Raw genomic sequence first — 14,762 nt, forward strand, 5'->3', positions numbered from 1 at the left:
AAAACTTTTAGGTGCATGACGGGCGGTACGGACTAACACCTGTCTTTCCAACACGATGGAATTGTAGTTTGTCAAGAGATGGATTGAATGAACAGGTTCCATTGAATGGCAAGCTAAATCACTACATCTTACTACATTGTTTTTTTTTTGTGGCTATCTCAAAAGAAAAGTATGTGCAACACAGCCAATTAGAATTCTAGATCTCACACAAATGGACAATTACATTTTACATAAGACATTTGACGTTTTTGATATCACCAACCTCTTCACCAATGTGCCATTGAAAAACTTAAAAAAAAAATAAGAGGTAAATTAAAGAGGGACGATACATTGACAACAAAAACCAAACTGAATGTAAGAGGTTTTACGGAGGTATTAACACTATGCACAAAAATGATTTTTATAAGCAAAACTTGGAATTCACCATGGGCTCATCCTTATCTCCACTATTAACACATATTCATGGAGGATTTCGAACACAACAATGTACATAAACTAGACAAACAACCCACTGTGTGGTGGAGATATGTAGATGTTGTGTTCTCCAGTTGGTCTCATGGACCAGAAGCATTGGATAAATTCCTAATGGACATTATCAATGAATAATGACTTATGAAATTCACCATGGAAAAAGAAAACAATAATTCACTTCCTTTTTGGATGTGCTAATCATAAAAAACTATACAGTATATGTAAACAAAGTTTACAGAAAACCAACCTACACCAATAGATATTTAAACTACAACTCAAACCACTACATAAACATCAAAAAAGTAATCATTATATGATAAAGCCCGAAACACCTGCTCTAATGAAAAGGCTTTTCAACAAGAAAAAAACCTGCTAACAAAGGTTCTAACAAAAAAGACTACCCATTGTCATTTATAAACAAGGAATTCCAGAAGATAGAAAAAAGAAAACAACAAAACACAACTGGCAATCCAGAAATATTCACAAGGAGAGACTCAGGATAACAACAGTACCATATGTAAAGAGCCTATTAGAAAAATTAAAAAGGATAGGAAACAAGTGCATCACAACAACATTCAAAACAACCAATACAGATAGGTCTATCCTGTCCAAAACCAAACCTAACAACACACAAAAGAACAAAGAATTACATGTATAAAATACCCTGTGAATGCAACAACTTCTAGGTGAGAGAAACCCACAGAAATCCCACACGTAAGGCCACTTAGTATATGGATAAATGAGCATGAAACATACATAAAATACAGAGCCTTTAACAGATCATAGGTGTGCAAACAGGCCTGCGACAATGAAGATAGAGTACAATAGAAAGCTGCAATAATAGTAATGAGAGAAACGGACATGAAAAAGAGAAAAATCAAAGAAGCAGCCCTAATCCTACTCAATGAATAAAAATGTGTAGCAAACTCATTAGCAGAATGTAGCAGGCTTTGGTTGCCAATAGTTAAAGAAGAAGTCACCAACAAGAACATATCTACCAACAATAGCGGAATAAGAAACCCTGTACACACATAATTCTCTATCATACACAATACATATTATACAGCACACTTTCACTAAATAGAAACACTATACATATACAAACATTTACAACACATATTAACAGTACTGAGCACTTAGAATAATCAGAGTTTAAATTTTCCATGGAGCAAAACATCCACCCTCACATTTTTTTAACCAAATGTGGCTGTTGTATATACCAGCGTGGGCAAAAGTGAATCAATCTCGAATTTTGTTGACATGACATAACCTTGTCAACAATCTTGGCGGTTATACACACCGTTTTTTAACTAAATTATTTAGTAATCTTTTTTGAGAACAATTTTCGCAACTAGTTTTAGAAAAGAAGTATACACCATTTCACCTAAAACTTTCAATAAAATTACAGATTAGTTTTATAACAGGCTGGGTTATAGACAACATTTCCCAACATTTATTTTAATAAAAACTTTTGTGTAAGAAAAACTTTTACCAAGTTATATTGACTGCTTTGTTCGTGCATACTTCCTAAAAATGCTATTCTAATCAGTTGCTATCCATAGCACTCATAGAGACAGCTTCTCTTGGGTTGGCAAGCTATCCATAGCACTCATAGAGACACCTTCTCTTGGGTTGGCAAGCTATCCATAGCACCCATAGAGACACCTTCTCTTGGGTTGGAGCAACCCTATTATTCTTGCATTGCCATGATCTAAATCTGTTTATAACTAAAGTGGCTTCACTCATGTGTACCTGGTTAATGTTCAACCACATATTCTTTAACCTTAGTCAAAATTTAATATTTATGTTTGCTTTCATTAAAATGTCGACACCGATTTTAGGTAACTGTACTGATGATGAACTTTGTTAGAATATATACCTTTTATAAACGTTTTTTAAAATAAAGGTTTTTATGATTCATGGTATACAGCCAACTACAGGAATTTCATTTTCCTTGTGGGTTTATTTTAATATTATTTAAACAAATTAAAAAAAGTATTTTATGCATTTATTTATTTCAATAGTGATGAAACACTTTGAAAATTTCACCATGTAATATTCATGTTTACCAGTAACGATATAATTTTTTGAAGTCACCTTATTAAGGAACTGTCAAATATATAAAATGACATCGGCTACTCCACGACAAAAAGATTTGCGATAGCACTACTCATACATAAGTGACCCTGTATATTACGTTCAAAAATTGAAGTGTTTTTTCTATTATAATTTTTTAAAATAACGACATCAAATAATTATCTTTCATAAGAGACTTCCACGATGTATATGTTATCATTATGCAGAATATAAAAGACAATACTAGATGGTACAAAAGTAAAGGATGAAAATCATTTTTAAATTATTAGTTAAAATGTATTTTCACATAATAATAAAACGTATAATGTTTCGCACGCGTGCATTTTCATACTTATAAAACATTTATGGATTCAACAGTAAGACAATAAACAGAATATTTAATATAGCAGCGACAAGAACATTAAAAGTTCAAGCTAAAAAGACAACAAATGTCAGTGATGTTTTTATGTCTTTATTTGCCCCATATTTTACGTCTTGTGGTTAAATACAATGACATATAAAATGATATTACCATAAACAACACAACATTTGTTACGTTTCTATAGTAACAGATCATGGGGCTCATTCGAACGAGGTATTTCAATTTAGTTGGGGTTTACAAAATACAATTACGGTTTTTTTCCTTTTAATGGCTTGACTATTACTTACTTTTTATGGTAAATAATGGTTATTTTCATTTTATGAAAGAATTCAAATTGTTTTTACCAGTAAATAGTTACTTACAATAGAAATATAAATCATGCAAACATTTAGTCCTGGAACTATTGCGGGGAGGGGCCACGTACACCGGGCGGCACATTTCAGGGGGCGGCAAAATTTGAAAAGTTAAAAAAAATACTAATTTTCAAAAAAAAATTCAAAATAATAATACCATAATTAATATTGTTTAATTTTATTTGATTTTGTTGCCCAATTTATCGGCTTTATTACACTTCCACTAGACACCAAATTATCTTTGATTTTATATGATTTAGGAGGGAATATTTTTATTACTTTACCGTCATTTTTAAGATGCCGTTAGAATAATGAAGGCACTATATTTTTGAACGTTTTATACACATATATATTTTTACATTTGTATGGAAATAATATTTCAAAGTATAAAAAATAAAAAGGGAACCAAAAACTTTAATCAATATCTTCCATATTATAGTTTTCCTAGTTGATACACTTGATAAAGACTACTTTTCAAAAAGACGGCTTCATTGTACCTCTGGCTACGATAGCTTAAATTTATATTCGCCAGGGCGCTCTTAACTGTTTTCATCTCGAAAATCTTTATTAAACAAGTCGACAAAAGTTCAAGACTGAAACGTAGGTAAAAGAATAATATCTTTGTGCAACCATCTGATTGTTCTTGTTTAAACTGTATCTAGAGTATCCATCTGTCTTTAAAACAAGAATTGGATCATAAGGTATAGTTTACAATGAGTCCATTACATACATACGCTACGATTCAAATCATTATTTCTTTAAGTATGGATAAGTACCAAACATTTGTAACTATTAACAATAAAAAGCCCGAAAGCATTTCATTGTTTGTAAAGGTTCAGTTTGTTTATTTACAATCTAGAATATTAATTACAATAAGTAAATAGTTCATTTATGTAGAGATGCAGGAAAGTGTCCTATGAAATAGGAACTTGAGGACAATAATAAAACAAAAAAGTGCACGTTAATCAAAAGGCTGCTCGTTTTTTTTTATAAAATTTAAAATTACTATTTACTAATTTCTTTTATATAAGTAAGTGGTTCTTTTTCCCTTTTTAAAAGTAAATTTCTTTGCATTATTTTTTTTAAGTATCTTTCAACTGTGCGTTGAGATCATTTATTAGAGCTACACCACACACGTGCTATTTCCTCAGACGCGCATTCCGCGGTATAGGTACCTTTAGAAAAATAAAGCTTTTGCTATAGGTCTCTAGCAAATGTATGACTTTATTCTCGCCAAATTATCTATGACTCGCCAAATACCCACGTCCGGCTTTATTTGAAGTATTTGCTTATAGTGGGAATCAACGGAATACTTATACAAAAAAATAATATCAGAGAAGATCGCTGGGAACAAACTATTAGAAAACGCTGGGAATAACTCAAAAATAACATAATTAACGCAGCAACATAATCACTTGGAGAGAGGAAAGTAACGAACACTAACATATCAAAAAAGAAAACACCATGGTTTAGACAGGAAGTGAAGACAAAATGTGAAGAAAAAACGAAACCCATTTAGAAGGAAACATGGGTAGACTACTTTCGATCCCTATTTGCTAAAGGTAATGATAATGAACCACCAATACCAGAGGTGATGACAAACGAAGAAATAAGTATTGAGGAGGAAGATGTAAAGAAAGCATTAAGGAAATTAAAAAATAGAAAATTACCAGGAGAGGACAGAATACCGAACGAACTTCTAAAGTACGGAGGACCAGATCTGATCAAACAACTATTAAAACTAATCCGAAAAATAATAGAACAAAACAGAATTCCTCAAGAATGGAGATCAAGCATCCCAATACCTCTCAAAGGAGACAAATCGGACCGGGAAAATTGCAGAGGAATTAACTTATTAAACACAACACTAAAATTAAAAACCAAAGTGATAACAAATAAACTGAATGAAATTATACATATAAATGTGAGTTATAACCTCACATTTGCCCGAGGAGAATGGTAATTAAATTACATGAAATGTGTGTATCAAAACAAATTTTATTATTTTTTCAATTTTAGCTTTTGTTGCTGTTGCTGCGAACGCCGAAGAAGCTGAGATCGTTATGGAAATATATCCAAGCACTAATAGCGTGAAGGACATCCCTCATGAAAATTTGAAAGTTCTTGCAACTGGATGTGACAATGCTACAGAGGATATTATTGCTTTGAATAATGATGTGTACAATACCATATTTTTTAGTAAAATGTGCCTTCTTCCAATAGCGAAGAAATTCTGAGAGAAAATATAGACGGGTGTGAACTACCAGAAAATTCACTAGAACATTTTGTTCAAAGCAGTGAAAAGGATAAAAATAACGAATTCGAAACAACTTCAAAAATTATTGTTCAACATGATGACGATAGACCTTACTATAGAGCAGCTGAAGTAGGTGCAAGTGTGTTACATAAAGAAGTCTATAGTGAAGCTGAGGATCCATCTTATCTACCTAATGAAAGCAGTGATACAAATGAACTAGAAGAACAAGAGGAAGAAGTAGAAATACGAGACACTAAAGGAAAGAAAAGAAAAAGAAATACTACCAATTGGAAGAAAAACATTAGAAAGCAGAAGAAAGCTGCTGGTGAAGAATATCTGTCAGCCACCAATAAGCTTATTGGAAAAAATGTAGAAAGCAGTGCAAACAGAATATATCAGTTGAGAGTCGTGCTCTAATTCACTCACAATTTTGGAATGGTACCATCGAACTTGACCAAAAAAGACAATTTATAGCTAGCTGTATCGAAGAAGTTCCAGTTGAGCGTGTACGTGCTAGAACGGGATCTCGTGCTGGAAAAAGAATAACGTCGTTGAAGTATTTTTTTAGTGTAAATGGTAAGAGGCTATGTGTGTGTCGTACTTATTTTCTTAACACCTTAAATATTTCACAAACTACTGTACGTAATGCATTAACGAAAAGACAACTTGGGAGGATTGTAATACCTGATCAAAAGGGTAAACATGAACCCTCTAATAAAATATCCGCGAACATAAGAAACATTATTAGGGAGCACATAGAGAAGTTCCCGTGTATAGAATCACATTACTCCAGGAATAAATCCCAGAGGATGTATTTAGGGAGCCATCTCAATATTTCTATAATGTATCGGTGCTTCTATGAGGGTTGTGTAGAACGTCAAATTCCTAAAGAACATATTCCCAAGCAGTGGTTATATAATAAAATTTTCAATTCTGAATTTAATTTAGCCTTCAAAGAGCCAGGAAATGATACATGTGACACATGTGATGGGTATGTTATCAAACTCAAAGATTCTGTATCCTTGGAAGAACGCCTTGAATTACAAACTAACTATGACTCTCATCTTTTTGATGCAGATCATCGGTACAAACTAAAGCGACAGGATAAAGAGACTTTTAAAACCGAAGCGAACACCAAAATACTTTCGGTGGATTTACAAAAATGTTTACCCACTCCTCTACTAACGAATGCTCAGAGCTTCTATTCTCTAAAGCTATGGACTTTCAATTATACTGTATATGATGCAATAGAGAAATTAGGATATTGTTTCACCTGGGATGAATCTATAGCCGGACGTGGTGGAAATGAAATGGCTTCATGCCTTCTGAAATACATTAATTTAAATGTAAAAGAATCAGTAGAAAGGATTGTTATCTGGAGTGACAACTGTCCATCACAAAATAGAAATATTCAGATGATTATGTGCTATCTTTCGATTCTTAAGCTAAAACCGTCAATAAAATGCATTGAACATAAGTACCTTTTAAGAGGACATACTCACATGGAGGTAGATACAATTCATGCACGAATAGAAAGACAGAAGAAGGCTTCCAGTCAATTTTCTTTAATAACTCCGTGGGATTGGCAACAGCTTTTCAGAATTTGTGACAATAAATTGGAGGTAGCGGAAATGGAAACCATGGACTTTAAGAACTTTACCCAGTTATCTGAAGAATCCAGATCTTATTTTCAAAATAACAAAAAAACGATAACTAATCAAAACTTTTTAATATCTAAAGTTGTTCATATGAAGTTTTTAGCAGAAACACCTGGAGTTTTACATTTTAAAACAAATTTTAATCAAGAGAATTTTGAACAAGTTGATTTCAATAGAGCAGCCAAAAGACTACCACGCAAAGGAAAATGTAATGATAATTCTAAGGAAGTTGTTCTCCATGCCAATTTAATTTTGAAACCAATAAGAGACACACTTAAGCCTATTTCAACTAAAAAATATAACGACTTGCAGAACTTATTACAATGGGTGCCTAAAAGATTCCATGAATACTTTAAAAATCTTCCACATGGTAACCTCAAGGAGGACGACTAAAAATACAATGATATTTATTATGAATTTTCTGTTTTAAGTTAGTTATAATTATTCCTTTGTAACATTTAGGTCTGATTTCATTTATTTTAAAAAATAAATATTTTTGGTGTCTTTTTGCGTTTTATTATTTAATTGGAATTGATATAATGCTGTTTGTACTTTGCATTGTTCTACTGTGAGTTTCTTAATAATAGTATCTAGTCCATCGCATCTACAGATTAGTACGAGCCAAACAGTATTAAGTCACCAAATATGGTATTAAGTCACAAGATATTAAGTCCATTGTTAGAACCAAAGAGTATTAAGTCCCAATATTAATTTAAAATTATTTAAATAAATTAAAGGAAGAGGTTAGTTATTATCAGCTTTGTTTATCTTTAAAAAACATAACTGGGAAAATAATAATCCGGGTACTCCTATTTACAATAGGATTTTGTTCGAAAAATACCATTTTTCAAAATCTTCAAATTGTTCTCCTGTAAAATTTAAAATACAGGACTTAATACCGTTTGGCTCCGAGGTCCAGATATATAAAAATTATCCTGAACTCTACTTATTAAATTTAATGACTATTATACATATATACATATTAAAAGATTAGTGATCACTTTCTTCCTTGCTTAAGAGTCTAGAAGACAATCTGAAGGTATAATAGTTCAGAAGGATGTACGACCTGAATGATGGACGAAACGAAGTAGTGTGAGTGATGCTACCCAAACGGCGGAAGGTGGTGGAAGGTGGCCCGTTTTCACACTACGTCTTATTGTACGTTTTGTGGGTCAAATAAAACGTACGACAAAATGTACGTTTTGTCCAGTGTATACACACTACGTTTTTCCTTCCGTTTTCTACCTCATTTCTAATTCAGAGTCTTGAGTTGTGTGAAGTTTGTTTAGTGTTTTTTTTTTTATTATGGAGGAAACACGGCTGATTTCTTTTATTTTTTCAACTATAAAGATACTACGACTAAGAAAAAAGGGGATGAAGAGGGAAAAGACAAGATGGTCAAGAGAGTGGGCTTCTAAAAAGAAGCCAGTATTCTCACGTCTCATTACTAAAAGAGGCGAACCAGATGACTGGCGCAATTATTTGCGAATGGTGCTAGAGTTGGTAACACCATACATATTGAAATAAGACTCATGAGAAAAGCCATTACACCCCATGAAAGACTCACAGCAACTCTCAGATATCTTACAACAGGACGAAGCGTCAAGGACTTAGAGTTCACAATCATAATATCCAAACCAGCGTTAAGCCAAATAATTCCTGAAACCTGTAATGCAATCTACTTGGTTTTAAAACATAACTACTTAAAAACTTTTATACAATTCAATAAATTCCCCGAGAAAATCGTGGGTGCATTGCCGCAAATCTGACATTATTAGGCTTTTTTTTGGGAAAAATGAAACGAACTGCAGTGGAACTAGTCGTCAAATAAGTCAAGATCGGACGACTTGTCTGAACATGTATTTTTACGTAACGTTATATCCTATCAGTTCTCGCAAAACTATGCTTCTCCCATCATTTCTACGATCTGACCTTGGATTTCATTTCGATTCGACAAGACGTACGTTTTGCTGTTTACATGCCACGTTTTATTGTATAGGATTTGTCCTATCCAACAAAACGTACAATAAGACGTAGCGTGAAAACCGGCCTTTATAAATGAAACGTGACGGAACTAATTGAATTTAAATGGAATGTAATTGAGCTAAACAGAACCGTTCAATACTGTACAGCATGTGCAAATATAAGTGACCACTGCATCTGTAATGATAATTCAGATTAATGCCCAAAAACAAATTTTACCAGCCCGCTGTTGCTGTAAAACAGTGTTGATTGCTTGCTGTTTGGCGCAAAAATGAAATGATCTTGTCATTATCCATAGTAATTCAAGCTTTTTATCTAAAGGACTATTAATTTCAGACCGCAAGTGAGATTCGCCATAATGGCGAATAGGCACAAAGGACCGTTTCGAATCAACAAGGTGGTTTGTCAGGAGAAACGACGGCGGCGCTAAGAAGAACACTGAGGCGCCTGACATCCGACAATTAGCCGGGTACATCATGTCGTTTTGGCCTACCTAGGCATATCGTCAAAAATGTTTTGAGTTAAATACTTATGATTTATATTGAACATGCTTCACAACAAGGGCAACAGTTTGAGCATTTAAAATAAAGCCAAATTTTTCTGGCTTATTGTTACTTTAATTATTTATTTTGATAATTAAAAACTCATTTATTTTCTAGGCAAATCTTGCAAATTCCGGCATCAGACGCTGACCTTAAGTATCGTATTTTGTGGGAATCAGCTCGTTAAGAATGATGAAAAATTGACAATGACGTTATTACATTAGTGTGTATTGACCTGTATAATAGAAATCGGTGTGTTTCAGCTTTTCTTGAAAATATACGTTTATATGAATATAATACTTATATCTTTCATAACTGCAAATAAAATGAATCTACGGTACAACGGTATCTCTAAGCAATATTTTGTACTTTATCTCCATACTAGGTATAGTTAAGAGACACCACAAGTAAAACAGATAGAGATAATAGATCATTTTAAAACCTATGTCGCATGCGTGTATTTCCGAAAATTATGTTTTAATATCTATGGACATTTTGTAGTAGAAAATATATATAAAATTAACTCTAGAATTTCTCACTGGTATGGTAGCACCTTCGATCAGTAGATTGACTCGTTTATTTACCATTTTTTTTTGTTTCAGGACGTCATCCATACAATATGTCAAGCCAATGGCCCAGTTTTAAGAATTGTGATCTTCAAAAAGAATGGCGTACAAGCTATGGTTGAATATCCTTTTAAACAAAAAGTTATATTTTTATTTATATATGGTTATAAAATAGCAATAGTTGTTATAAAGGCAGCAAAAGTAGAGAATTATCACTTAAATATTGTGATTCTCTGAAAGTTTGATTTCTTTTTGATAATGTTATTCTAACATTATAACAACAAAATGAAAGATATGTAAATATCAAACATATCTTTATCTTAAAGTACAGTGTTAAACATTACATAGTAAAAGTAAAGTCGTCGTCATTTTTTAAAGTTTTTACAGCCTTTAGTTCCTATTTGCTTATGTTTTGTTTAATTTTATTAGACTTTTCCAATTCATTCTTCTTTTTCGTGGTTTGTTAAATTTTGCACCAGGTAACAGTTTTTGAGTGGTGTTGTTTTCTTAACCTAACATAACTTTATGTCTGAAAATATCAATGGAGGAGTTTAGACTTAGTCTATGTTCTTATTGACTACTTGGGTTGCCGGAACCGATAATCTATCTTTTCAAAACCAAAATTTATATCATTCAAAAAGCAAACTAAATTTACAAATAAAACAGGCGATTTATTAAAACTTATCTAAGTGATTTATATTTTTTTTTCCTAAGAAAAAATAATATTGGCGATTATCCAAGTTTTGTTAAGATCAATGATTTAGTTGGACCTCATAAATATTTTTCATTTTAAAAATTTACGTTTTTTGTTGGTTTGTTTTTAAATCCTGTTCTTAACTAAAATCAACAATGCATGTCTGTTAGCAGGGACATGAAATACGGCGGGGTGTTTATAAATATAATAATATATACTCTTTCGTGCGGTATCGACTATATTTAAATGAGGATTATCCATAATTGAAATTAGAAATATAATTATTTTGATATTTTGATTTCCTTTTCGGAAATTGTTCTCATAATATGCAAAATAAACAATTTTTTTTTGTTTTGTTACTTGGTAATACAGAAAATTCTCCTAATAACATAATTTTATTTGCCTCATTTATAATGACAATTTAGAAATATATATTTTAAAGTGGAGGATTTTAAAATAATTTCGTCAATATTTTTGACGTGCTTTCCTGGGGTGACTTCATTGGAGAATAGTAAATTTAATTATTACTTTTTGAAAATAATTAGAACAGAATTAGAGAATGATGATAAATTGTCAACTAAAACAAAATCAGATATATCAGCTATAATGGAGCTATTGATATTATTTACTTACATTACCTATTTCAGCTAAATAATGATTTCTATAGACAAAATTTTGGTTTAGCAATGAACTCTTCTGTATCTCCATTATTAGCTCCATTTATGAAAGACTTGGAAATCAATATTAGTTCTAAACAACATTTAAAAACCACAGTATGGTGTAGATATTTAGACGTTGGCCAAATATCTCCACCATACTGTGGTGAACTAGAACTTCAAGGTTATTATCGGGCATATACTAGTTCGCTCCGGCTGTCAGATTTTAATACCCGACAAACAAGATAAATTCGCTCCGGTCATATATTCTGTAGAAAAGATAGTTTAAAAATGCCTTTAGTAGGTACACAATGAATAATAATGAATAGTCAGGGTCAGTGTAGATAGAGAATGTTGTCTTCATAAAGCAAGGACTTTGATACATTTTATTAATACAATTTTTTAATAAATATTTCACAAATTGTGTAGTCACCTAAATACAAAAAGTACTTTTTAAAATTTTATAACGATATTATCACTAAAGTATTATGATGTTAGAGCTCATATTCCCTTGTTCAATATTTGATTTATAGTCCAATAGTCAGAGATTTGACCCCTAAAAATCATACGAACAAGCTGAATTTTGCCGAGAATATTATTTTCGGTACCCTAAAAAGGATGCAAAAAAGTTTACCACTTTTACCCTTGGGCTTCCCTCCTAAAACCCCCCTCGTAAGAGGGTAAAAACTCAAAAAAAAAAGATTTACCAAGAACCTGTACGCTGTAGAAAAAAATGTTTCAAATAAAAAATGTAGCTGAGATAATTTAGAACAAAAATGTTAATTAACAATTTTTCTGTAGAATGAACCGTCCTTTCAGAACCAACGCTTGAAGCGACCGGCGATTTTGAATTTCAGTTGCACGCGCAAAATCAGTAAAATGTGTATCAAGATATCTTCTGATCAGAGTGTGTTAACGACAAAAATCAAAATGCGTTTCAAAGTTGAAAAGCGCAGATTTATTGTGCAATTTTTTTTTAGCAAATGAAGTGTGTTTCTATAAATCTGTTCAATAAATAAACGTTGCGCGATTTTTGCCATTTTCTACAATTCTCTTGAGATCAATAAAATTTATTACTTTAATTGACCGGTCATAGTGAAATATCATTTTTTAAAGACCAATCTTCAAAACCTATAACATTAAATATGAATTTTAAGGTGTAGCAACAAATGTGAGGCATTTTAAATATGACTAAAAAACGCAAAATTTAAACTTTTACATTACAAACGATCGCAGGTCTCGGAAAATGCTTCCAACAAAATGGTTCTGAGTCTAATTTGTAGCAGGAGATAGTTAGTTTTGAAAAACGTACCAATGTAATTGAAAAAGAGCAGTTTTAAATGTTTTAGGTCGTTTGTAATGTGAAAGTTTACAGCGTTTTAGCGTTTTTAAGCATATTTCTAATGTCACATTTGTTGCCAAAACTAAAAACTAAAATTTCATGTTATAGGTTTTAAAGATTAGACTCTAGTTATCGAAACTCCATAGTGGCCAACTACTAAAAGGGATAAATTGTATCGACCTCATGAAAATCATAAAAATTGTCAAAAATCGCGCCACGTTTATTTATTTAACGCCTTTAAAAAACTCAGTTTATTTGCGGCAAAACACAAAAATTTAGTACAAAAGCTGCACTCTTTTACTTTTAAAACGCATCTTGATTTTTGTTGATAGAACACTCGTATCAAAAGATATCGAATTTTTACCGTCGAGCTGACACAAATTTTATTAAACATTGATTTTGCGCGCGTAACTGACATTAAAAATTGCCCATCGCTTCAAGCGTTGTTTTTGAGGGAACGGTTCATTCTACAAAAAAAAAATGCTAATAAACATTTTTGTTACAGATTATCTTAGCTACATTTTTTATTTGAAATATTTTTTTCTAACGCTTACAGATTCTTGGTAAATCGATTTTTTTCCGTTCCCTACGAGGTGGGTTTTTAGGATAAAGCCCGAGGGTAAAAGTGGTAAACTTTTTTGCATTTTTTTTGGCGTCCTAAAATTGACATTCTCGGCAAATTTAGCTTGTTCATATGATTTTTAGAGGTTCGGTGGCATTTTCGTCTCTGAAGACTGGAGTAATTGGGTTTTGCGTGTTGGAAATTGCAATTGATATATTTCTTAGAAAAGACTGGTAATTAGTATTCTACCTGAAATTTTGTGATAAGAAACAGGGATGGTGCGTATCTCAGTATTATTACTTTAGTTACTGTTTGGATGTCCTTAGTCCATCATGGAGAAATTTAAATAAGAGAAATGTTAAGGAAAAGAGTGAGTCTAGGCTAGTTATTGACAATTACAAATAAAACTTCCATAAAGTGCTTACTAATAATATTAAACGCTGGCAGTTAGTAGAAAGAAGTTGCAAATCATTTATTAAAACTCTAAATATTTGTAACAGTGTATTTGAATGTAGTGATAACCACAACCATGAAAATTTATCAAAAACATTGATAAACCGGCAAGAATTAAATAATGTTGTTAAGCGGAATGGTCGATTTGTGTGAAAAACCATTGAAGTTAATTCACAGCGAAATTAAACGAACTGGCAATAAAACTCTTACTCTAGCACGTTCATTGCCACCTTAAGTTTTCCTTAAATGTCACTCTTAAATGGCCGGTAAACTTTTTTTTTCAGATTTATTTGGGAAACTGATTGTAACTATTAAAAAAGTGATTTTTAATATATTATTATTACAAAAACAAATACATTTTATTTTTGGAAAAAATACACCTATATGTAGGTGTAGTCGGCCACTTCGTACACCTATAGGTGTACACTCATTTTTGGTGGTAATGATGAAAACAATCTACACAAAAACCAGGATCTCCATCACAAGAACTGCAGACATATAGCGTCGCTTTTCTTTTCTTCTGGCTTCTGCACACTTTACATTCTTTTCTTACAATCCTTTTAGTAACTTTTGAATCTTGATATTTTTCTTCCGTCGTTTTTTCTATTTTTATAAGTTTGTGATCATTTGTTGAAAATGTTTGATCAGTTAAAATTTCAGGTAACAGGGCTTCCGTAACAGATCGGGTATAATTATGTAAGGACAATTTAGATTTTTTTGATTCCCCGGAATACATAAAATAAAATATGTGCATTTATGAGACTCAT

At 31.9% G+C, this 14,762-nt stretch overlaps 1 protein-coding gene across 1 annotated transcript in view; it reads left to right on the top strand.

Annotated features, from left to right (window-relative positions):
- LOC140448855 (heterogeneous nuclear ribonucleoprotein L-like) overlaps nt 1–14,762 on the top strand; it is a 173,362-nt gene that overhangs the window by 142,199 nt on the left and 16,401 nt on the right. Inside the window, exon 3 of the mRNA XM_072541977.1 lies at nt 10,325–10,410. Coding sequence (XP_072398078.1) covers nt 10,325–10,410 — 86 coding nt within the window. The remainder of the gene's footprint in view (nt 1–10,324; nt 10,411–14,762) is intronic.

The sequence above is a fragment of the Diabrotica undecimpunctata genome, chromosome 8 (assembly GCF_040954645.1).
Source record: "Diabrotica undecimpunctata isolate CICGRU chromosome 8, icDiaUnde3, whole genome shotgun sequence".
Classification (NCBI taxonomy): domain Eukaryota; kingdom Metazoa; phylum Arthropoda; class Insecta; order Coleoptera; family Chrysomelidae; genus Diabrotica; species Diabrotica undecimpunctata.